Genomic DNA, 24,927 nt, shown 5'->3' with positions numbered 1-24,927 from the left:
TGTGAGCAGGGGAGGCTGTTGATTGCCTGTTGTGGAAATTCAACATTTTGCTGTTTTTTGGTGTGTGCCCAAAGTGATGTAGCTAGTAGGGCTTTTAGCTTGCTATGTGTTTTTGAAAATGTCTTGATTTTAAAGCCTATAGACTCAGAATGTCTATTTGTCATGAGGGTTGACAGGGTAGCCTTCAGTCTCAGAGTAAAGTATGTTTGCTACAGTCGGAACAGTGACAAATAAAACCCATTCCCCTCATTCTTGCAGAAAGGGAGCTTTCAAAAGTTCCAGCTGTAGAGATAGGACTCATCTTTGTATCTGTGCCATTATAGCATCTGCATGGGCAGTGCCATTGAGGCTATCTCCATTTTGAAGTAGTCCATTTTATTCTTCACTTGGCTGATCCTTTCTGATGACTGGGTTGGACATGACTCCAACAGGGTCACCAGGAGGGATCAGCCAATGAAGTTGGAAGTCTCACCCAGTTGACTAAATTAAAATAGTGGAAGCCCTCAATGGCGCTGCCCATGCTAATATGGCCTTTTGACCACTAGAGGCCTCTATCATTCTCTATGGTTTCAGCCAATCTGGCAACAACTAGCTAGTAGGAGGCGGCACTGGCAGTTGACACGGCGCACACACTTCTATCTTCAGACATTGGACAGACTCTTCAACATGCTCTTGTGACCATTAATATACATTTGCCTGACAAATTCAACTATTTGAGGAGGGGATGATACAAATATACCACTTTGTAGGAAGGAGTAAAGCGACCGTCGGTCATCACTCGCAAATAAACACCCCGGAACTGGTTAGCTAGCTAACGTTAGTAACGTTACGCTCAGTTGGCTAGCTTTTTATTGGCAATGTTTACTAGCTGTACAACTGTCAACACGCGTGGAGAATAAACGTTTGGCCTGTGTACTATCAGCAAGACAGCTTGTTCTCAACACCGAAAACTTCACGGCGACCTACCACCACTTGTAGCTCCGAAAATGGCTTCAAGAGGGGGCTTTCCGGCTACTCAGATAAACCCCAGTGTTAACCCCATGAACGCTGGACATGCAGGCGGTGGAATGAGGATGCCAGGAATCCAACAGAATTCGGGTTTCCGAGCCATGAATGCCACTCCTCAGTACCATCAGGTAACTTGTCGAGAGGTTTCCCCTCGGCTAACTTGTAACTAATTGTATATAATTTACCGTGATAACTTTGCTTTATTGGCTAAAATATGGCAAGTAATATTACTTAGTGACAAGTTAGGCAACGCTACTGTATAACGTTATCATGTTACAAAAACAGTGTTGGGTTAGGCTAACTACTAGCTAGTAAAGTTAGCTAGACATTGCTGTAAGTGTCAGACAAGTGGCAATGCAGCTACTGTAGTTAGAAAATTAATTAGCGTTCCCTATTCATCTGTGGTATAATAACTTTTAATTTAATCTGTCAACTTCCGCATTTCAAGAAAGTGAAAAACTGACCGCGGCATGAGTAGTTGATCATACCTATGTGAAGCTAGCCACAATAGTGTAATTTGCGGCTCGCCTTCAAAATAAACGTCCCCCTTTTGAAAGTGATTCAAACGGATACAAATTGTGGAATAATGCCGTTTTTGGACTCGATAATGCTAAACAAAGTCGGAATGTTATATAAATTCAACAAAATAAAATTAGTTAGTTTTACACAAGTACAAATCTGTTAATTGCACTAACTGTCTTATAATTTAATTGCATTAGGGCATACTCATGGGCACTGTACAGCCTAACCTATGGATTTTGTACCTATGAAATGGGGTATCAGCCAACTCAGTCATACTCAAATATTAGCGTCTTATCTCTTATTGTGGGACTCTAAAAACTGCTGTACAGTGCAATATGAATGTCCAATAGACTGACTGGAAGGGTGATTTCCCACAGTAAGAGCTAAGAAGCTTATATTTGTGTAAACTCTACACAGTTGTGTTGTGTGAAACCCCATTTAATGGGTGCACAGTCCATAGGTTAGGCTTTACACTGCATGTAAATATGCCCCAATGCAATTCTAAAGTCTAATACATCCACAGTGTGATTTCAAATTAACTAATTGTCTTTAGTTTAATTTATATAAAAAATATTCTGGCCTTGTTTAGCCTTATCTAGTTCAAATATAGGATGATATCACTATTTTCTATCCGTTTGAATTACTTTCAATTGGAAACTTTTATTTTAAAGGCCAAGCGCAAATTAAACTATTGTGGCTAATCCTTATTATGGCTAGCTTCATACAGCTAATCATACATCACGTGGTTGCTTGCTGGCTACTGTCAGTTGCTGGAAAACAATGTTTGCAAATTAACAGGCAGCCGAAATGCAAGCTTTTTCATCACCGCTGTATGCATGAATATATGTAGCTAGTTCATGCATAATGTGTTAGGCTACGTAAACTTTTATTGCTAATTCATGGTTCCTCTTTGAAAGATATCATAACATTGATCACTTCAGTGAGGAAGAAAGTTGTCAGTTTGCCATAAATGTAACCCCTTTCTCTCCCCCTGTGCTTTTAACTTCCAGCACCCTGGTATGCCACCCAACAGGGGGATCTCGATGGGGCCAATTGGGGGCCCTGGACCCTCTTATGGGGGCGGGAACATGCCCTTACGCATAGGAATGGGGCAATCAGCCATGGACGCCTCCCGAAAGCGATTCCTTCAACAACAACAACCGCAGGGGGGGCTGGGAGGCCCAAGGCGTGGGTGAGTTAGGGGGTGGGTTGGGTGGACTGTCTGTGGGGCACACAGTCTGTTTTTGAAAGGGGACATCGGGGTTGTTGTAGTGGTGGTGGGGTTTGTGGGGCACCATTTGCACAGCATATTGATTAACCATGACTGAGGATTATGGCTGTACAAAAATATATTTGGTCTTGCCAGACATTGGCCTTGTCTGAAATCTGTCATGCCTACTACTTACTTACTAAAACTACACACTATTTACTAATCGAACTACATACTATTTAGAACATACTGCTTAGTAAAAATGAATGCAGTAAGCAACAAATATCAACCTACTAGGCTCACCCATCCTGAGAATGCATCATCTAATGTGACATTGCGCTGATTCCCGGCATTCGTTCATTTGGGTACAACGTGTGCCCTTATCTCATTATCAGCTGTTGTCACACACACGCGAGTCTGGAAATACTATTTTCTTCTTCAAAAATGTGCAGCGAATTCTACTAGATGAAAAGCCGAAAGGAAAATAATATCCTGGAATTTAAACCATACTCGCTTTTCGAAATTTCGCATACCTAAAAGGCCGACTATTTAGAAAGCTAGTATGATTATTCGGACACGGCTATTGTCTATACCAGGTTATCGTTCTTGGTGAATTCTCAGGCAAAGTTATTTTTGAATGAATGATGCAGTTTGAATGCTGAATACTTCATGTCATGAAGACATGCAACCTAACTGCACTACTGTCAATGATAATGCATCTGGTAACCACAACCAATAGAGCACCATGTGATCCCCACAAACAAGTACAAGCCCTTTATGACCATTAAGTGTACACCACAGTACTAGAAGTCAGCCGTGTGGTGGTACATTAATGACACACAAGACAGACGGTCACAGTCTTTAGGGACCTTCCAGGGTCTTTGATAGTGACGGTGGTGTAGGGACACTACTGAAAGACTCTTTTGTACCCCAGTCCTCTGTCAGTGGTCTGTCTGTTGCTCCACACAGTCTGCTGCACAGAGGAGTTAAAAACAAAGAAGACATCCCATGACCATGCCCCACTGCCAGACAGAGCCACGTGAACAAGGGCATCTTTTTTTTTTTTTTTTTACCTCAAAATGGAATGAGGTCATTTGCTTGTAAATGTTTGGGAGGATGGATGTCTGGTGGTTATTTCTATCATTTTGATTTACCGCAAGGGTCTTGTGTTTTTGAATGTAGTTTTCAAAATATACTGAACAAAAATGTAAATACAACATGCAACAGTTTCAACGATTTTACTTAAAACTACAGTTCATATAAGGAAATCAGTCAGTTGAAATACATTTATTAGGCCCTAATCTATTGATTTCACATGACTAGGCAGGGGTGCAGCCATGGGTGGGACTGGGAGGGCATAGGCCCACCCGCTGGGGAGCCAGGCCCAGGGAATTAGAATACGTTTTTCCCCACACAAAAGGGCTTTTCTTACCGACAGAAATACTCCTCAGTTTCATCAGCGGTCTGGGTGGCTGGTCTCAGACGATCCCGCAGGGGAAGAAGCCGGTGTGGAGGTCCTGGGCTGGCGTGGTTACACGTGGTCTGCAGTTGAGGTCGGTTGGACGTACTGCCAAATTCTCTAAAATGATGTTGGAGGCGGCTTATGGTGAAGAAATGAACATTCAATTCTCTGCCAACAGGTCTAGTGTTTAATAAGCTTCTTGATATGCCACACTTGTCAGGTGGATGGATTATCTTGGCAAAGGAGAAATGCTCACTAATAGGGTTCTGAACAAATTTGTTCACATTTTTGCAAAATAAGCTTTTTGTCCATATGGAACATTTCTAGGATCTTTTATTTCAGCCCATGAAACATGGGACCAACACTTTACATGTTGTGTTTTATATTTTTGCTCAGTATAAATTAGATACTTGGCACTTGATTAGCAAGTCGCACCAAAGGCTGAAAGTGAAAGGTTCTCCAAGGCCCTGAATAATTGGATTTACTTGTTACGCAAGGGGGAGCTAGTTTAATTCGATCAAAGAAAACAAAAGCTTTTGTTGATTAAATTGGGTCCAAAGAGTTGTCAGCCTGAACAGGCATCATGGTCATATTCAGTAGGCACGAAGCGGAAGAAAACATATTGAAACGTGGAGGTACCATCTGAAGTCGTCCAATAAGAAACACTCGTTTTCTGTTGCAAAACATTTTGGTACGTTTTACCTGAATGAACACATCCCAATCCTCTAGCTTTTCCCTGTGTGGAATAGTGAAGCTGTCATCATAAAGGTGTTGCTGTTTAAATAGTCAACGTTCTAAGCGCTTTACAATATGCCGTTAAAGATGCGTGAAGATCTAACACTTTGTCTCGATTTGTGTTTTTGCAGCAAAAGGCGCAGGATGGCCGACAAGGTGCTACCACAGAGGGTGAGTATAAACGTTGCTCCCTTGAAAAATAGTTTGATCTAAAACCATAGATATGCAGACATTATATGGCTCTTTATCGATCTATTTATTCCCGAATGGGGAGGAAGACCCCACATATTGAAACCTCCTTGTTCCAGATCCGAGACCTGGTTCCAGAGTCTGAAGCCTATATGGACCTGCTGGCCTTTGAGAGGAAGCTGGACCAGACCATCGCCCGCAAACGCATGGAGATCCAGGAAGCCATCAAAAAGCCCATTACGGTACATCTCAAATTCATTTGTATGTATGGTATTGTCAGATAATAATCATACATTGACCAATTAACACAATTTGGTCTTCCAGTGTTTCCCTTAGATTCCTCTTCAGTCAGTATACAAAGGCTCCCAAAGCAAAATCCAGGGCAACATCCAGTTTATGTCAAATTATTTCAGTCTGTCTAGATCTGTAAAAAATATTTTACATCTGTCAGGCAAGAGAACTAAGAAGGGTGGCCTCCCCAACATTGGTATAGGCATGGGAAACGCTTCTTTGTAAGGTTGTGATGTGTGCTCTTGTTTACCTCTCCCTCTCAGCAAAAGCGTAAGTTGAGGATCTACATATCCAACACCTACACACCCGGCAAGCCAGAAGGCGAGGAGGCAGAAAAAGTGTCATCCTGGGAACTAAGGGTGGAGGGAAAACTCCTTGAGGATGTAAGTGACCCAACTGTGTCTTTTTATCTGACGGCAGTGGTAGCTAGCCTAAAACTTGTGACGTCACCCACCTAAAACCACACAAGACGAATGAAATAATATCTCTAGCCAAAGCTTAGTCGTAAGTCACAAGCCAGTAGCTATTGGTCGTCATCCAACATGTAGGGAAAAAAAAATTTTAAAGCGGAGGAAACGATACCTGAATAAAACTGCATCCATAGTTCTTGTTTGTTATACTCGTATAACACCACGTTATTTTTGCGACGTTCAATCAACACCATATGTAGTTGGACAGAGAACCTAAAATGTGGCTCTATGCTCCAGCGTTTTGGGTTTTGAGATGTTTCATGAGGCAACAGTACAAAATGTCACCTTTTCATTTGAGGGGATTTTCATACATACTGTTTTACCGTTTAGAAATGAAAGCACTTTATACAGTTTCTTCGGAAGTATTCAGACCCCTTGACTTTTTTTAAAATGTTATATTACAGCCTTATTCTGAAATTGATTAAAACAAAAATCCTCTGCAATCTACACACAATACCCCAAAATGACAAAGACAAAACAGGCACAGATCTGGGGAAGGGTACCAAAACATTTTGTGCAGCATTGAAGGTCCAAAGAACACAGTGCCCTCCATCATTCTTAAATTGAAGACGTTTGGAACCACCAAGACTCTTCCTAGAGCTGGCTGCCTGGCCAAACTGACCAATCGGGGAGAAGGGCCTTGGTCAGGGAGGTGACCAAGAACCCAATGGTCACTCTGACAGAGCTCCAGAGTTCCTCTGTGGAGATGGGAGAACTTTCCAGAAGGACAACCATCTCTGCAGCACCCCACCAATCAGGCCTTTATGGTAGAGTGGCCAGATGGAAGCCACTCCTCAGTAAAAGGCACATGACAGCCTGCTTAGAGTTTCCTAAAAGGCACCTAAAGACTCTGACCATGAGAAACAAGATTCTCTGGTCTGATGATAACAAGATTGAACTCTTTGGCATGAATGCCAAGCGTCATGTCTGGAGGAAACCTGGCACCATCCCTACGGTGAAGCGTGGCGGCAGTATCATGCTGAGGGGATGTTTTTCAGCGGCAGGGACTGGGAGACTAGTCTGGATCAAGGGAATGATGAACGGAGCAAAGTCCAGAGTGATTATTGATGAAAACCTCCTCCTGAGGGCTCAGGACCTCAGACTGGGGCGAACGTTCACCTTCCAACAGGACAACGACCCTAAGCACACAGCCAAGACAACGCAGGAGTGGCTTTGGGACAAGTCTCAATGTTCTTGAGTGGTCCAGAAGGAGCCTGGACTTGAACCTGATTGAATATCTCTGGAAAGACCTGAAAATAGCTGTGCAGCAACGCTCCCCATCCAACTTGACAGGATCTGCAGAGAAGAATGGGAGAAACTCCCCAAATACAGGTGTGCCAAGCTTGTAGCTTCAAACCGAAGAAGACTCAAGGCTGTAATTGCAGCCAAAGGTGCTTCAACAAAGTACTGTGTAAAGGGTCTGAATACTTATGCAAGTGCGGTATTTAAGTTTTTTTAAATTATAAATTAGCAAACATTTCTTGCCCTGTTTTTCCTTTGTCATTATGGGTTATCGTGTGTAGATACTGTGTAGAAAAACAATTTAATCAATTTTAGAAAAGGCTGTAACATAACAAAATGTGGAAAAAGTCAAGGTCTGAATACTTTCCGAGGACACTGTATATCTAGTCCCCCCCCCATTGATTGATAATTATTTGGGCAAATTCATTTTAGTAGTAAAAAGTTTAGTATTTGGACCCATGTTCCTAGCACGCAATGAGTACATCAAGCTTCTGACTCGACAAACTCGATTTAGGTTTGTGTTTTGAGTTATGTTTTGCCCAGCAGGAGCAGAATCGTGATTGATGACCCAAGTAATTTTCTTTCTAAGTGAGTAGATAAGATGTTTCTGAACACCTTTTAAATAAAACCGTGATAATGCCATGATTAAGAAAAATCATGATGAGTGAGGTTGGCCTACAACAAAACATGCTAACCTCTCACCATTACCAATAACAGGAGAGGTAAGCATTTTTCAGTGGTGTATGCTCTTTGTGCCTCTACGTTTCTCACTCATCATGATCCATTAATGACTTTCCATAATCATGGTAGAACCCACATTAATGTAGGAGTGTGTGTCCAGAAGCATCTTCTGTTCTTACTAACAATAAAAGTGACTCCAAAATGACACTACATTATTCACCGTTCTGTTCCTACTGGGCAAAACATTATCTGAAACGCAACCAAAACAAACTATTAAAAAAAAGAGTTATTTAACTCGGCAAGTCAGTTAAGAACAAATTCTTATTTACAATGACGGCCTACCAAAAGGCAAAAGGCCTCCTGCGGGGACGGGGGCTGGGACACAGCATGGTAGCGACACATGACGACAACATGGTAGCAGCACAAAACATGGTACAAACATTATTGGGCACAGACAACAGCGCAAAGGGCAAGAAGGTAGAGATGACAATACATCACGCGAAGCAGCCACAACTGTCAGTAAGTGTCCACGATTGAGTCTTTGAATGAAGAGATTGAGATAAAACTGTCCAGTTTGAGTGTTTGTTGCAGCTCGTTCCAGTCACTAGCTGCAGCAAACTGAAAAGACGAGCGACCCAGGGTTGTGTGCGCTTTGGAAAACCTTTAGCACAATGTGAATGGCAGAACGGGTGTTGTATGTGGAGGATGAGTGCTGCAGTAGATATCTAAGGTAGGGGTTAGTTGATAGTAATATAACATTTTGTTGGATCGTTAATTGAGCAACTATAGACCATCGACAGATGGACCATCCAAATAGTGTCACTGAATTTTCTGTTGGAAACATTGTCCGTATAAGAGGCTGCAGCGATTAGACGACAACTGGAAAATTAGGAGCCACACATTAAAGCTGCAGCCATGATCGAAAACCATTAACTGTTATAACCGTTGTAATACATTTTAGGAAATATGTTCAAGCTTTTATTTTAGTGCATATGAACTCTCTCGCTTATCTCCATTACATTCCAAACATGGTGTATGTTGCAACTTTTTATTTGGAGTGGATATCAAATCTCCGTTACAAATGCATCCAACAAGTTTGTAGACACACAAGCTTTATGTAGACATTAACCACATTTCCATACAACCATTTCATGCAGATGATTTGCCTGACGCATAAAATAAATAATAAGTAATGACAGGTCTGGTGGAAATTTGGTAGATCATTTTGTTGTTGGTGAAATGGATTATGCGACATTTGCGGTGGATATGCTTTTATGCGCAAATATTGATGTTAAAACCATCTCGCTGGGAAACTTGGAGTCATACGATTTTAAAATGGGGAGTTGCAGAGTTTATAGGCTGAAATACGTTTTTTTAAAGTTAATAAGTTTATGACTTATGGTGGATAAAGTTCACGGTAATGAGCTTTATGCAAATGTCCAATAAACAGCTATGCATGATGATGTAGTATTGATATTTATCTGCAAAAAGTCAGTTTGATGGAAACCAATTTGCCTATTTTTCTTTACATGCAGAATTTAGAATATTCGCATGAAAATCTGTTGCCAATTGTATGGAAACCTAGCTACAGCGTGTAAGGAATATGGTACCAAATAATACTAAACTTTTCACATTATCAGTGAATTTGGCCTAATACTTATTACTTCGTATGGGGGGGAGACTAAGTACATAAAGTGCCTTCATTTCTAAATGGTAATAGGAAACATTTGATCTCAAATCCAAAATGCTGGAGCATAGAGCCAAATTCACGATTTTTAACTTAACTGTCCAAATACGTATGGTGTTGCGTGTGTGCTCACTGCTCAGAAATATTGTTTTCGCCGCCACCGTTTCATCTGAATCTAATGCCCCTTTTTTACAATTTACTACCTGAGCCTGTCTCTAAAAGTATTTTAGGCACTTCACTTCAGCGTTCTCCAACTCTGTTGGCCTGTGTCCTTGGCTTACACTACCCAGCCAGATGTTTTTTCCGTTTTTCTCTCATGTTCCTCTTTTCTCCGAAACAAGGAATTGAAACCATGGCTCGTTCTTTCTGTTACGTGCCATGAGTCGACATGCACCCTTCATACTTCTCCTCTTCCAGCTGACAGTCATTGTCTGCATCCCAAACGGCTCCCTATGTAGTGCACTGCTTTTAACCAGAGCCCTATGGTAGTAGTGCACTATATATGGAATATGGTGCCATTTGGAACGCACGCAATGACTGGCTTGGCTGCAGCCACATTTAAAAGGGGGGGGATTTATTTCTTGTTTTCCATTGCCTCAGTGGTTAGAGCGTGTGTAGGAAGGAGAGAGGGAAGGGGTGAGAGGGGACATGTTGCGCAAACAGTCATTGGCAGGGGTGAGTTTTGGTGGGGGTGGGGGGGGGTGTGTAAACTTAACCTAACATTCTGGGAGAAGATGGCTTTCGCCAGCCACAGCCGCCTGATGTGGTAGGTACCAAACAATGCAGCTGTAGCAAAACACTAAAACAAAACAAAAAAATACCAGTGTGAATGATTTGTTTTCTTCTATTCTTTCCTCACATGCTATTCCTAGCCTGGGAAACAGAAGAGGAAGTTTTCGTCTTTCTTTAAGAGTCTGGTCATTGAGCTCGACAAGGAACTGTATGGACCGGATAACCACTTGGTAGAGGTATGAAGGACACCAATACACACTTTGTCGACTACATTGACAACGTTTTTAGAATGGTACCCCTGAACAAGCGTTCAAATTGCCATTACTGTTCAATTGGTCAGACATTAACAATGAAAGGCTTACCGTAATGAAACTCCAATATAATAACACATGTCGCACACACAGCCATGTTGATCCTACGAATGGTGTTGGTCCTTGTGTAGAGAACGGATTGTAGAGAACGGATTGCATGAAGAAAATCTCAATAAAACCACACTCATGAGGAAGAGATGTTAGTGTGCTGTTTTTGCACCTTGTCAAGTTCTTTTGGGCACACAATGGAAAATGTTTTGCATCGGAAAAAGAAAATTAGTTTCTTATTGGACAAGTGCAGTTAGACCCTCCCTGTTTGTCCATTTTCTACCATTTGGTGCCTAATGAACATGACTCTGGGTTGTATTCAATAGGCACAAAACAAGCACGAAATGTGGAGGGACTTGTCCAATAAACAATTGTTTTTAATTTCGTTTGCAAAATGTTTTGCACTAATTAATATGACCCACAGTTCTAAACTCTCGCTGTTTTTCTCTCAGTGGCACAGGATGCCCACCACCCAGGAGACAGACGGCTTCCAGGTGAAAAGACCAGGGGACGTGAGCGTGAAATGCACCCTGCTCCTAATGCTGGACCACCAGGTATACACACACACACACACACACACACACACACACACACACACACACACCAGTGTATATTTTGTGCACTTAAATTTGATTTAGTCTAAGTCTTAGTCACATTTGTCATTTGAATAATGATTTAATCTAGTTATTGTCAAAATGACAGTTGGCCATTTTAGTCTACTATAAATGCCCTTTCATTTTAGTCACATCACATTTGTATTGCCTCATTAACCTATAGTAAACATAAATCACTGACTTCGATGTGCACAAACATCCATAGCCTTGTCCTACCAACATTCTTCTGCATAACATCCTATTCTCTTCCCAACAATAGAAATATGACATATACACTACCAGTCAAGTTTGGACACACCTACTCATTCAAGGGGTTTTTCTTTATTTTTACTATTTTCTACATTGTAGAATAATAGTGAAGACATCAAAACTATGAAATAACACATACGGAATCATGTAGTAACCAAAAAGGTGTTAAATAAATCAAAATATATTTGAGATTCTTCAAAGTAGCCACACTTTGCCTTGATGACATCTTTGCACGCTCTTGGCATTCTCTCAACCAGCTTCACCTGGAATGCTTTTCCAACAGTCTTGAAGGAGTTCCCACATATGCTGAGCACTTGTTGGCTGCTTTTCCTTCACTCTGCAGTCCAACTCATCCCAAACCATCTCAATTGGGTTGAGGTCGGGTGATTGTGGAGGTCAGGTCATCTGAAGCAGCATTCCATCACTCTGCTTGGTCAAATAGCCCTTACACAGCCTAGATGTGTGTTGTCATTGTCTTGTTATTTTTTTTTTTACCTATAGTCCAGGCAGGGGAGGGTCATGTAATTGATGAAATTTCGATATTTCTCACGGATTTAGATTGAGTTGCTCATTAGGCTATATATCGATGTGTGCCGATGCCGCCCCTAATCTCTGATTCTCCACTGGGTGCTCCATATCAAGTGTGCCTATAGGCTAATTAGTGTGGTCTCAATCAAGTGGCCTATAGGCTACAAAGTGCATGCTCAGAGAGGGACAGAGCAAAGTTATATTTCTAAGATTGCTGCTGAGATGGTGTAAATAAAACTAGGCTGCATTATACACTGCAGTGGATATTCCAACCCTGAGCCCCAGCCTGCTCTGCTCTTACTGATCCAACACTTTTGTTTGTGTGTGCTGCTTAACCAATGACTGTGCTGTGTAGGGCTACGGTGGCAGTTCAGGAGGAGAGTCAAAGGTTTCTTCCTAAAATGATTTTTAGTCCAAAAAATGCACTAAAATTCTGTTCAGTTTGAGAAGGGGAGTGCGAAGATGAAGACCAGAGGTCAACTTTGATAGCGTGCTACTGCTATAATTGATTTTATTAAAAACAATGTTATTTACTAGAAGTAGACCGATTTATGATTTTTCAATGCCTATACCGATTATTGGAGGACCAAAAAAAGCCAATATGTGCCATGTAAGAAAGCTAACGTTTAAGTTCCTTGCTCAGAACATGAGAACATATGAAAGCTCGTGGTTCCTTTGAACATGAGTCTTCAATATTCCCAGGTAAGAAGTTTTAGGTTGTAGTTATTATAGGAACTATTATAGGACTATTTCTCTCTATACCATTTGTATTTCATATACCTTTGACTATTGGATGTTCTTATAGGCACTTTAGTATTGCCAGTGTAACAGTATAGCTTCCGTCCCTCTCCTCGCTCCTACCTGGGCTCGAACCAGGAACATCGACAACAGCCACCCTCGAAGCAGCGTTACCCATGTAGAGCAAGGGGAACAACCACTCCCAAGTCTCAGAGCGAGTGACGTTTGAAACGCTATTAGCGCACACCCCGCTAACTAGCTAGCCATTTCACATGGGTTACACCAGCCTAGTCTCGGGGGTTGATAGGCTTGAAGTCATAAACAGCGCAATGCTTGAAGAATTGCGAAGAGCTGCTGGCAAAACGCACGAAGGTGCTGTTTGAATGAATGCTTACGAGCCTGCTGCTGCCTACCATCGCTCAGTCAGACTGCTCTATCAAATCATAGACTTAATTATAACATAATAACACACAGAAATACGAGCCTTTGGTCATGAATATGGTCGAATCCAGAAACTATCATTTTCGAAAACAAAACGTTTATTATTTCAGTGAAATACAGAGCCGTTCCGTATTTTATCTAATGGGTGGCATCCCTAAGTCTAAATATTCCTGTTACATTGCACAACCTTCAATGTTATGTCATAATTATGTACAATTCTGGCAAATTAATTACGGCCTTTGTTAGGAATAAATGGACTTCACACAGTTCGCAATGAGCCAGGCGGCCCAAACTGCTGTATATACCTTGACTGCTTGCACGGAACGCTAGAAAAGTGACACAAATTCATGTTAGCAGGCAATATTAACTAAATATGCAGGTTTAAAAATATATACTTGTGTATTGATTTTAAAGAAAGGCATTGATGTTTATGGTTAGGTACATTGGTGCAACGACAGTGCTTTTTTCGCAAATGCGCTTGTTAAATCATCACCCGTTTGTCGAAATAGGCTGTGATTCGATGAGAAATTAACAGGCATCGCATCGATTATATGCAACGCAGGACACGTTAGATAAACTAGTAATATCATCAACCATGTGTAGGTAACTAGTGATTATGTTAAGACTGTTAGTTATTTATAAGATAAGTTTAATGCTAGCTGGCAACTTACCTTCGCTTCTTGCTGCCCTCGCGTAACAGGTAGTCAGCCTGCCATGCAGGCTCCTCGTGGAGTGCAATGTAAGGCAGGTGGTTAGAGCATTGGACTAGTAACCAGGAGGTTGCAAAAACGAATCCCTGAATCCACCCTGAACAAGGCAGTTAATCCCCGTTCCTAGGCCGTCATTGAAAATAAGAATGTGTTCTTAATCTGACTCGCCTAGTTAAATAAAGGTGTAAAAAAAAAATCGCTGCCCAAAAATACCGATTGCTATGAAAACTTGAAATCGGCCCTAATTAATCGGCCATTCCGATTAATCGGTCGACTTCTATTATTGACCTCCCAATAAGCTAGTTTCTTTGACGTTCAGAGGCTGACTTTGCTTGGGAAGTAATCTAATTCTGTCACTATGGATTAAGCTATTCACCCCGACAGCTTTATTGGAAACACTTGTGACCTCTGATTGGTTTAAGCCACCGAAGAAGAGTAGCCAGCAGTTAAAGCTTACGTTAATCTGTCTAGGTAGGCCTACTTTCTGGGGTGGAAAGGTAAGCCTAACTTTTGAAAGTACCGTGCTCAGATTCATAATGACCTCTCAGATTAAATTAACTGCGGACAAGACACACTGATTTGGCATTGGAGAAATATGATAATATGAACACAGGCCTATAGCTCTGTCCATTCTTAGCCTGTAATTTTGTGTGGTATTAAAAAGATATTCAACTAATATGTAAAGTTACATAGAATTGCATGAAATGTTTATAAAAGACAAAATTCTCGGGCCTGCAAATACGATGATCGATTCAGGCAATGCTTTTTGTCCACTGTGGTATGTGAACCCACAACCTTTTGGCCCGCAAACCTGTGCGCTATAAAAAATGCTTACAGGACGAAGAACCGTTTGTATAACGGCATATCCAAGTCTCTGGTCTGTCCAAGAAGTGAGGGTATGTTCTCTGCTATCCACTTTGTTTTAATTATTATTTGGGGTATAGGGGAGGGTTTAGGTCAAATATATTTTGCATTGTTCTACATAGAACTATGCTATCTGAAAGTTCCAAAACATTGTGTCCTGCTGAACAAGCCCTAGGTTGTTTACACTGCTGCTACTTGCTGTTTTATCTATGCATAGTGACTTTACCCCTACCTACATGTACAACTTTCTTCAACTAACCTTTACCCCCACACATTGACTTGGTACCGGTTCCCCCTGTATATAGTCTCCTTATTATTTTATTACAAAATAAAAAAATATCTACTTTAGTTTATTTAGTAAATATTTAATTTCTTAACTGCATTGTTGGTTAAGGGCTTGTAAGTAAGCATTTCACGGTAAGGTCTACACCTGTTGTATTCCGTGACGAATACAATTCTTAGACTTATAGTTGGCTAATGAGAACATGACTGAACAAGGTGTAGCCTAAACAAATGGTTAACGGTCCAGTCCGCGAGTAGCGTAGTTTTAGAACGGTCCCGCGCTATGCTTTATGAATGTAAATGCGACCCGCCAATGCGCTTGGGAAAGAAAACTTCAAACGTATTATCGGTCATATCTTTTGAACGGTAAGGGCTAGAATCAAGCCGTTTTCTGAGGAAAAGAGAGACTTGGCTACAGAACCTGGCTATGAAATGCAGTGTGGAAAGTGGGAGGGTTGAGCGAGACTACACTTTCAAAGCCAGCCTACTTTCTTATACTCAAGGGAGAGGAAAACATAGCTAGACTGTTAACTATTAAACTCAGTGCTGCTATTGTTTTTATTTTGTAAAGCAGCTTGTTTCCTAACCAGTCAAAGGGTAGCTAAATAAAGGCTGGTGGTGACTGGTTAGCTATGGGGAAGCAAGAGTATGATCAGAGGCTCTGCTCCGGCGCAGCCTGTCTGCCCACACTCATCCCATGCTCCCCCGCAGCTCACCAGCTCTAGGCTGTGTGTAGAGTGTCCTTCCCGCTGTTGAACAGAGCGGTGCATCTGTGCTGCTAAAATTAATTGTGCTTATCACTGAAAAGATCTCAATCTCTCCAAAAACGAAGTTAATACTGACACACAGACGTGTAATACGGCATGGTAACACGTAGACATTACAGTACCAATAAACCAGAGTAGCTATGGGGAAATGTCACATGCTATCACAGGGTGATAACAATTTGGTTCATGAAATTGTGATGTATGTTTTGACTGTTATTACTACGTAGTCACTCAGACGTTATCAGGGTCATGTTTGCCCGCAGCATACCATACTGTATCCCGTTACTGGTTCAACTCTGAACCTAAGCAGGGTCGGTCCTGGTAGGTCCGTGGATGGAAGACCAGATGCTGCTGGAAGTGGTGTTGAAGGGCTTCTGGTCTAAGGAGATCCAAATCACCCAGGAGAGTGAAGGGGACATTGCCCTACGTAGGGTGCCATCTTTCGGATAGGACTTTAAATGGGTGTCCTGACTCACTGTGGTCATTAAAAATCCCATGGCACTTACCGTAAGAGTAGGGGTGTTAACCCCGTTGTCATGGCTAAATTCCCAACCTGGCCCCATTCCATCATGGCCACCTAATCATCCCCCCCCATTCCTAATTGGCAGATCACTCCTCACCTCTCCAACTGAATGCTGATGTGTGGTGAGCGTTCTGGCACAAAAATGGTCGCCGTGCATCACCCAGGTGGGTGCTACACATTGGTGGTGGATGAGGTGAGTTTCCCCCTACTACGTAAAGCGCTTTGAGTACCTCAGTTGGTAGAAAAGTGCGATATAAATCCAATCAATAATTATTATTAATTAGGCACCAAACCAAAGAAAACTGACTGAAACAGGGAGGGACTAACTGTCCAATAAGAAACACACATTTTTGTTTTCCGTTGCAAAATGTTTTAAAAGATTTTCCGTTGCTTTCCGTAATGAACATGATCCTGATAATAGATATGGGGGGAAGGTCAACTGAAGGATGCATGGCAGATGTATGACTGTCAGCCCTTTCGCAATATGTATTTCATTTTAGGGAAGTGGAGGCGTGCCAATTTTAAAAGCCAAACTGGCATTACCACATTTGAAGTACTATACTTCCAAACACTTCCAAACACGTGTTTAATATCTGCATGTTAAATTTTCAGTAACACAGAGACGATGTGATGAAGTGTCTGTTCTCCAATTGGCTATATTGGCCTAAAGCCTTCATCTCCCTCCTCCTTTTCTCCTCCTCTGCATCTTTCCTTCTCCCCTCCATCCTTTACCTCTTCTTTCACCACCTCCTCTTCACACAGCCCCCACAGTACAAGCTGGACCCAAGACTGGCCCGGCTACTAGGTGTACACACCCAGACACGGGCTAGCATCATGCAGGCGCTGTGGCTCTACATCAAGAACAACAAGCTGCAGGACAGCCACGAGAAGGAGTACATCAACTGCAACCGCTACTTCAGACAGGTGCAAGCACTTAACACTTAAAGGGATGACTTACTTATTCATGATGGCACCTACTGGAGCAAAGGGCCTCGCGTCTTAAAGGGATAATTCATCTCAAATGAACATTGTCAGTGTTGAATTGGATGTCTCCAATGTTTTTTGAGGCCTGCAGAATTATCTTAATGTAGATATAGCATGATCAACAAACCACACAGTCCTAAATAGATAACTGCTCAAATTTAGACTTTTGTGGGATAAAAACAATAACAAAATGTGTTTTTTGGGGGGTGAACTGTAATTTAAACATTTCTTGTCATGTAGCCTTAGAGAGCAATTGTGAAAGCTCTCAACCATTTGTCAACTTAACTTGACATAAATACAACACAAACATGCAGAAATACCAGCCAACAAAAATAACTCCACAATGAATAAAACTCCTACGTAGAGCCCGTTTAGGTTGGTAGAATGTGTGTGATAACAGTTGTCCTAAAGCAGGGATTTTCAAGACTCTCCGCAGGGACATCCAGCCGCGAGCACACCTGGTTCAACTTGTCATCAAGCCCTTGACTACTGGGAATACAGATATGCATCTGTTTCTCAGATACCTTCAAAAAATGAAAGTAGAGGCGTGGATCAGAACCACTCAGTTGGCCTCCCGAGTGGCGCAGTGGTCTAAGGCACTGCATCGCCGTGCTTGAGGCATCACTACAGACCCGGGTTCGATCCCAGGCTGTGTCACAGACGACCGGGAGACCCATGAGGTGGGACACAATTGGTCGAGCGTCGCCGAGTTAGGGGAGGGTTTTGACAACCGGCATGTCCTAGTGACTCCTTGTGGCGGGCTGGGCGCCTGCAAGTGGATTTTGGTCGCTAGTTGTTCAGTGTTTCCCCCAACACGTTGGTGCGGCTGGCTTCCGGGTTAAGCTAGCAGTGTGTCAAGAAGCAGTGTGGCTTGGCAGGTTCGTGTTTCGAGGGACGCATAGCTCTCGACTTTCACACCTCCTGAGTCCGTACGGGAGTTGCAGCGATGGGACAAGACTAACTACCAAGTGGATATCATGAAAAAGGAGTAAAAAAGACCCACTCGATATCTGGTGTGACCACCATTTTCCTCATGCAGCGCAACATCTCCTTTGCATTTAATTGCTGATTGTGGCCTGTGGAATGTTGTCCCACTCCTCTTCAATGGCTATGCGAAGTTGCTGGATATTGGCGGGAACTGGAACACGCTGTCTTACACATCGATCCAGAGCATCACAAACATGCTCAATGGGTGACATGTCTGAGTATGCAGGCATTGGAAGAACTGGGACGTTTTTAGCTTCCAAGAATTGTGTACAGATCCTTGCGACATGAGGTCGTGCATTATCATGCTGAAACATGAGGTGATGGCGGCGGATGAATGGGATGATAATCTCTGTGCATTCAAATTGCCATTGATTCAATGCAATTGTGTTCTTTGTCCCTAGCTTATGCCTGCCCATACCATAACCCCACCGCCACCATGTGGCATACTGTTCACAACGTTAACATCAGCAAACTGCTCACCCACATGACGCCATACATGTGGTCTGCGGTTGAGGCCAGTTGGACGTACTGCCACATTCTCTAGAACGACTTTGGAGGCGGCTTATGGTAGAAAAATGTACATTTAATTCTCTGGCAACAGCTCTGGTGGACATTCCTGTAGTCAGCATGGCAATTGCATGCTCGCTCAACACTTGAGACATCTGTGGCATTGTGTTTTGTGAGAACTGCACATTTTAGTGGCCTTTTTTATTGTCCCTAGACAAGGTGCACCGGTGTATCGGTCATGTTGTTTAATCAGCTTTTTGATATGCCATTATCTTGGCAAAGGTGAAATGCTCACTAACAATGTAAACAAATTTGTGCACAACATTTGAGAGAAATAAGCTTTTTGTGCATATGGAACATTTCTGGTATCTTTTTTATTTCAGCTCATGAAACATGGGACCAACACTGTACATGTTGCATTTATATTTTTGTTCAGTGTAGTTCAGGGCTACAACAAAAGTGTGAAACATCTGGGGGTCCCAGAGGAGAGATTTTAAAAACCACTGTCCTAAAGCACAGGTATCAAACTCTTTCCATGGAGGGCCGAGTGTCTGCGGGTTTTCACTCCTGCCTTGTACTTCAATGATAAGTTAAGGTCCCTTATCAGTTCGGAACATAATTGCACACAAATTAAGAAAATAACAAAACATCAAACTCTGCTGTCCATGGAATGAGTTTGACACCCCTGTCCTAAAGGAATGTTTATTTTTTATTTTTTTTGTAAATCAAAAATAAGCTTTACTTAAACGGTTAACTATCCCTTTAACTTGTTTGAACTGCAGATTTTAGGCTGCACACGTATGCGGTTCTCTGAGATTCCCATGAAGCTGGCTGGCCTGCTGCAGCATCCTGACCCCATCATCATCAATCACATGATCAGGTGTGTATGAGTTGCTTATTAACCAATCCCCAATCGACACTTACCCCTTGTGCTTGTATAGATCTGAGCGGAATGGATGGGAATATGCCAGAGATCTCAAACTTGCGGCCCCATAAGCTGCTTTCTTGTTGTTGCCCCCATACTGATATCTAATACCTATTGGAATCGGGCCCTATTGGAAGTGTTCCTAAACCCATGTTCATAGTTTATTACTATAGCTTAGTAATATCATAGTCAGGCTAAAGTCCGGGATACCATTTCTTACATCTGTATTCAATCATTTAATGCACGCAAAAACAAATTAAAGGGATTTTTCTATGTTCATCCCTTAAAACCGATCACGACTGTCTTAATACGTCTCTGTTCTATTCTCACCACTCTGTAGCGTGGATCCGAATGACCAGAAGAAGACTGCGTGCTACGACATTGACGTGGAGGTGGACGATCCTCTGAAGGCCCAAATGAATAGTTTCCTGTCCTCAACTACCAATCAACAGGAGATCGCCGCCCTGGAGATGAAGGTCGATTTTGAATTGAATAAACTTTATTGATCCTTAGAGGTCTGGAACCCTGACCACTATAATGCCCGAATGTTTCAGACCCATGCTTTAAGTCAGTGGAATCTTTTGGCATGAACCCTTTCATTTGAGTGGCTGCAGCCAGCAGTGTCTGCTTGTTTTCATTGAGTGACTAATAAAACTCCCATGATCGGAACTAGTGAGTAGATATCTTCGTAAATTGGGAGCGCCTCTGTTGCTCAGGTCTAAGTTTGAAGTGCAATGTTTGAGCATCTGCCCATTTCTCTTATTAGGTGATGGATGAAGAAGTCATTGAATCAACATGGCTAGTTCTTAACCTGGTCCCAGTTAGGATTGTGCTGTATAGCCAAGACAGTTGCCAAGACGGCATAAACAGATCTGGGTCCAGGCTTATTAGTGCTGGCCTTTCCAACTATAAAAACATACTAGAAATGACATGAAGAGCTGTATCTCAACAGGCATGTCCTCACTTGACTCTTCTCAGATCCACGAGACCATTGAGTCTATCAACCAGCTGAAGACCCAGCGAGACTTCATGTTGAGCTTCAGCAACAACCCGCAGGACTTCATCCAGGACTGGCTCAAGTCCCAGAGTCGAGACCTCAAGGTACTAAATAGCTTGGCATCAAGGGCTGCATTCCATTCCAAAATGCTGCTCCCTTCCCTCTCTCTCTTTGGTTCTTTCCGCACACTTCCATAGCCAAATATTTTCACAATGTAAATCCAATGACTTGTGTATCTGTCCTACTTAATAGAATGTATGTATAGGAATCCATTGCCTTGAATGTAATATACACAAATGCATATTCTCGTGTTGTGTAGAGGAGATTGAGACGGTGGACCAAGTTATTGAAGTATTGTACCCTTACCTGTAAATGTATTGTTGTTTCTCAGTTGATGACGGACGTGGCAGGTAACCCAGAGGAGGAGAGGAGGACTGAGTTTTACCAGGCCCCCTGGGTACCAGAAGCTGTGGGCCGATACATCTACTCTAAGGTAGGCATCCAGCACCATCGGATGGGTAATGGGTCGCAATATTTTTCATTAGGGCTATATTTGTTGGATCCGTGCAGTACACTCTGTATTGGTCTATCATTAAAAGGGAACAAGGTTGACACACCTGTATGAATAGTTTTAGGAGGTTTTATATAGGTATGGCTGGTCGACGTATGTAAAGAAATGCTTACAATGCCGTTTCACTGTTAAAGGAATAGTTCACCCAAATTACACATTGATGTCCTTACCCTGTAAGCGGTCTATGGACAAGGTATGACCGCAATCCATGCTTTAGTTTTATTTCCCTGGCACTGTTTCCAAAAATGCGAACGTTTTAGCATTTGTGGCACATCCCATTCAAGTCATGGTACGTATATTAGCGTTTTTCATATCCAAAAGTATCTAAAATTAATTATGACTCAAAGTTGCTTAGATGATTTCAAAATGATGGTACCGATATTGGCGTTTTACGCAAATCATTTTGAAATCATCTCAGCGACTTTGTTGAGCGTCACAATTTAAATTTAGATACTTTTGGAGGATTTGGATATGAAAAAATTTGAATACCGATACCATGACTTGAATGTGATTTGTGTCACGAATGCTAAAATGTTAGCATTTAGAAACCGTACCAAGGAAACTAAACCAAAGCATGAATTGCTGTCATACCTTGTCCATGGACTGTTAACAGGGTAAGTAAACCAATGTCATTTTTTAATTTGGGTGAACTATCCCTTTAAAAATATACACATTTCTGTGTCTTAGGTGCAGCAGAGAAGACAGGAGTTGGAGCAGGTGCTGGGAATTCGACTCACCTGAGTCCTTATGGAGCGTAGCTCCCCAATCCACTAAAACAAAGCAAGGCAAATTTTAAGATTGTCTTAAACTCCCAGTTTTACATTAATCATATCCAAAACACAACCACAGAACTGGAATCAGCTTCCATCAATTCGCATTGCCTTTTTCAACCACTTTGTAATAGCATATGTTTATATATATTATTCTATAACTATTGGAACTAATGTGGTCTTTCAATCACAAAGCCTTATGGGAATGGTTTGGTGCCATGGTTTCAGCAGGGTAAAGGCTTTTGAGTACTTGGCTGGTATCTGTTAGTAGCATTTGTTTTTTAAGTAATTACTTTGAGACCAAAGTAATGGTTTCCATGGTCTTGCTTATAGTCTCGTCTTTCTCCACATTACGAGGGATACTGTTTGACTGCCAGCTGATTCAAATAGTTGCCTTATAATATTGCAAGATGTACAAATGAGTTTGTAGCTTTCTTCCCACATTTGCTTATGATGTCTTAACTTGAGTCAAAACAACTTGACAGTACCAATGCTTATGTGCCATTTTAAAAAAAAGTGTTTTTACCCTAGTTTTTCAAAGCTATGGAGATGATTAGTTAGGGGAAAGTACCTAAAGCCTAGTAGCCTTTACACAAACAACGCTTGTTAGAAATACAGAATAATATCCTACAATCCATGTTTGGACAGGACACTCAGGAAATCGTAGTGCTGGTAAATCATGGTTAGGGGCTGTTCTATTCGTTAGGAAAGGAGCCCACTTTGTCCAGCTGTTGCAGTCAATTTGGATTTGTGTTTCTCTGTTTACATGCTGTTTTGATTGGTTGTTAGGGTATTTCACTGTCTGAATTCCAAGGGGGGGAAGTTTGGCAGTTTGGGTGGGTGCAAGGGGGTCTCCCTAAAAGGAATGAAAGGGTTACTTTGGGATTTTGGCAATGAAGCCCTCGACTTCCCCAGAGTCAGATGAACTCATTGATACCGTTTGTCTCTGCATCCAGTATAAGGAAGTTAGAGGTATTATTGCGAGCCAGTGATAACTAGCGTTAGCGCAGTGACTGGAAGTCTATGGTATCTACTAGCATGCTAATAGTTTCCATATACTTCCAGGCATTGCGCTAACGCTAGTTAGCAACTTCCAAACTGCACACAGGAACATAACAGGGTATCCACGAGTTCATCTGACTCGGGAAGTAGATAAAGGGCTTCATTGCCAAAATCATGAAGTATCCCTTTAACTTAATTTAGGAAGTCTGAAACTGTTATTTGAATTAATAGGAATCCAAACCATAGTAGTACTCCACAATGTGCATATGGTTGTCCACCATTGTATTTTCATGTAAGTCTTAAAGGGATAATCCACCACGAATTCCTCTGATTAACAGTTAAATAACACTATGTGAAGAAAAATAATGGCAGTCAATATCAGCATGTGAAGTAGCTAGCTAGCTGGAAAATCACCTAGAGAAACTGCACTGTCAATTTAGGAGTCTTGCACAGAGTTAACTTGCAGTTCGTCTCTGCCCAGAGCTTCATACAGTCATTGGCCCACAGCAAGTGCAGATTATGTTGCTATGGCAACTATGGCCCTTTCCCACAGACACACAGAGTGCATTGCGATATGGTACTTGAAGGAGAAACTGGGTTGAATAATTTGGTACACTGTTTAGATTGAGCACATCTAAGCAAAATATGTACTTTGTGATGACGGTATAAATGGATGGATGTGTTCTGGAGAAGTATGCCCATACCATCTATTGGCAGATTTGGTGATCTGGAGTGCAGGTAATTGTTTTAAAAGTGCTATTAAATGTCTGAACATAGAAGAATGCATTTTGTCTCCAGTGACAAGAACCATGTAGCTATGATACGTTCCTACACGATTTTCACAGACTGACCACTTAGAAGTTAAATCATGGGGCAATTTTTATTTTACCCACTGATAGAACAGGCTTATCCCAAATTGACAGGTTTTACATTACTTTAATTTCTGGGGTTGGATTATCCCTTTAATCTATACTGAACAAACATGTAAACACAACATGCAATAGTTAAAAAGATTTTATTGAGTTACAGTTCATATAAGGAAATTAGTAAATTCAAAAAAAATAAATTAGGCCCTAATCTATGGATTTCACATGACTGGGCAGGGGTGCAACCATGGGTGGTTCTGGGAAGGCATAGGCCCACCCACTGGGGAGCCAGGCCCAGCCAATCAGAATGAGTTTTTCCCCACAAAAGGGCTTTATTACAGATGATCCTGCAGATGATGAAGCTGGATGTGGCGGTCCTGGGCTGGCGTGGTTCTCGTGGCTGTGAGGCCGGTTGGATATACTGCCAAATTATCTATAAACAAAAAAACATTACATTCCTGCACTCAGCACGCTCCCTCAACTTGAGACATCTGTGGCATTGTGTGACAAACTGCACATTTTAAAGGGGTGTTTTATTGTACCCTGCACAAGGTGCACCTGTGTGACGATCATGCTGTTTAATCAGCTTCTTGATTTGCCACACCTGTCAGATGGATGGATTATCTTGGCAAAGGAAAAATGCTCACTATCCGGGACGTGCACAAACTGAGAGAAATCAGCTTTTTGTGTGTGTACAGAAACACTTGCTGTGTTTTTTTGTAATTATTTTTGTTCGGTGTAGCTTGAATGTTTTATATGCAGGTTTTTACTTTAGGAAAATGTCTAAATGCCTATGAACGTTCCAAAAATCAGATTTTTGTCAGTGCCAAAATTGTTCTTGTGAAAGAGAGCAGTTATGTTTTAAGGAATCTCACTGCTGTGCCTGTTCCGCTTGATTTTCTACGATATCTTTGTAGAAGTTTGCATGTTTTGTATCCACAATTGAAAGCTTTTATACAATTATACTCGGGGGTGCCTTTGGAATATTTCGTAAAATAAATATACTTGAAGAAA

General features: G+C 41.8%; 1 protein-coding gene across 1 annotated transcript; it reads left to right on the top strand.

The window, feature by feature from the left end:
• Positions 1-583: 583 nt before the first annotated feature.
• On the top strand, positions 584-24,927 carry smarcd2 (SWI/SNF related BAF chromatin remodeling complex subunit D2). The gene is made up of 13 exons (XM_029712850.1): positions 584-1,136; positions 2,541-2,722; positions 5,069-5,108; positions 5,246-5,368; positions 5,681-5,800; positions 10,370-10,465; positions 11,041-11,142; positions 17,067-17,228; positions 19,565-19,662; positions 20,048-20,183; positions 20,686-20,808; positions 21,096-21,197; positions 21,963-24,927. The coding sequence occupies exons 1-13, from the start codon at positions 987-989 to the stop codon at positions 22,014-22,016; spliced, it is 1,488 nt and encodes a 495-aa protein (XP_029568710.1). The 5' UTR covers positions 584-986; the 3' UTR covers positions 22,017-24,927.

This window comes from Salmo trutta, chromosome 2, assembly GCF_901001165.1.
Source record: "Salmo trutta chromosome 2, fSalTru1.1, whole genome shotgun sequence".
Lineage (NCBI taxonomy): Eukaryota > Metazoa > Chordata > Actinopteri > Salmoniformes > Salmonidae > Salmo > Salmo trutta.
Note: the sequence above shows the minus strand (reverse complement) of the source record. Positions and strands in the feature narration are given on the sequence as shown.

Coding starts and splice junctions, on each gene's coding strand:
- smarcd2 (XM_029712850.1), top strand. CDS start 987: ATGGCTTCAAGAGGGGGCTTTCCGGCTACTCAGATAAACCCCAGTGTT. Junction 5,369..5,680: donor CCATCAAAAAGCCCATTACG/GTACATCTCAAA, acceptor TCTCCCTCTCAG/CAAAAGCGTAAGTTGAGGAT. Junction 11,143..17,066: donor TCCTAATGCTGGACCACCAG/GTATACACACAC, acceptor CTCTTCACACAG/CCCCCACAGTACAAGCTGGA.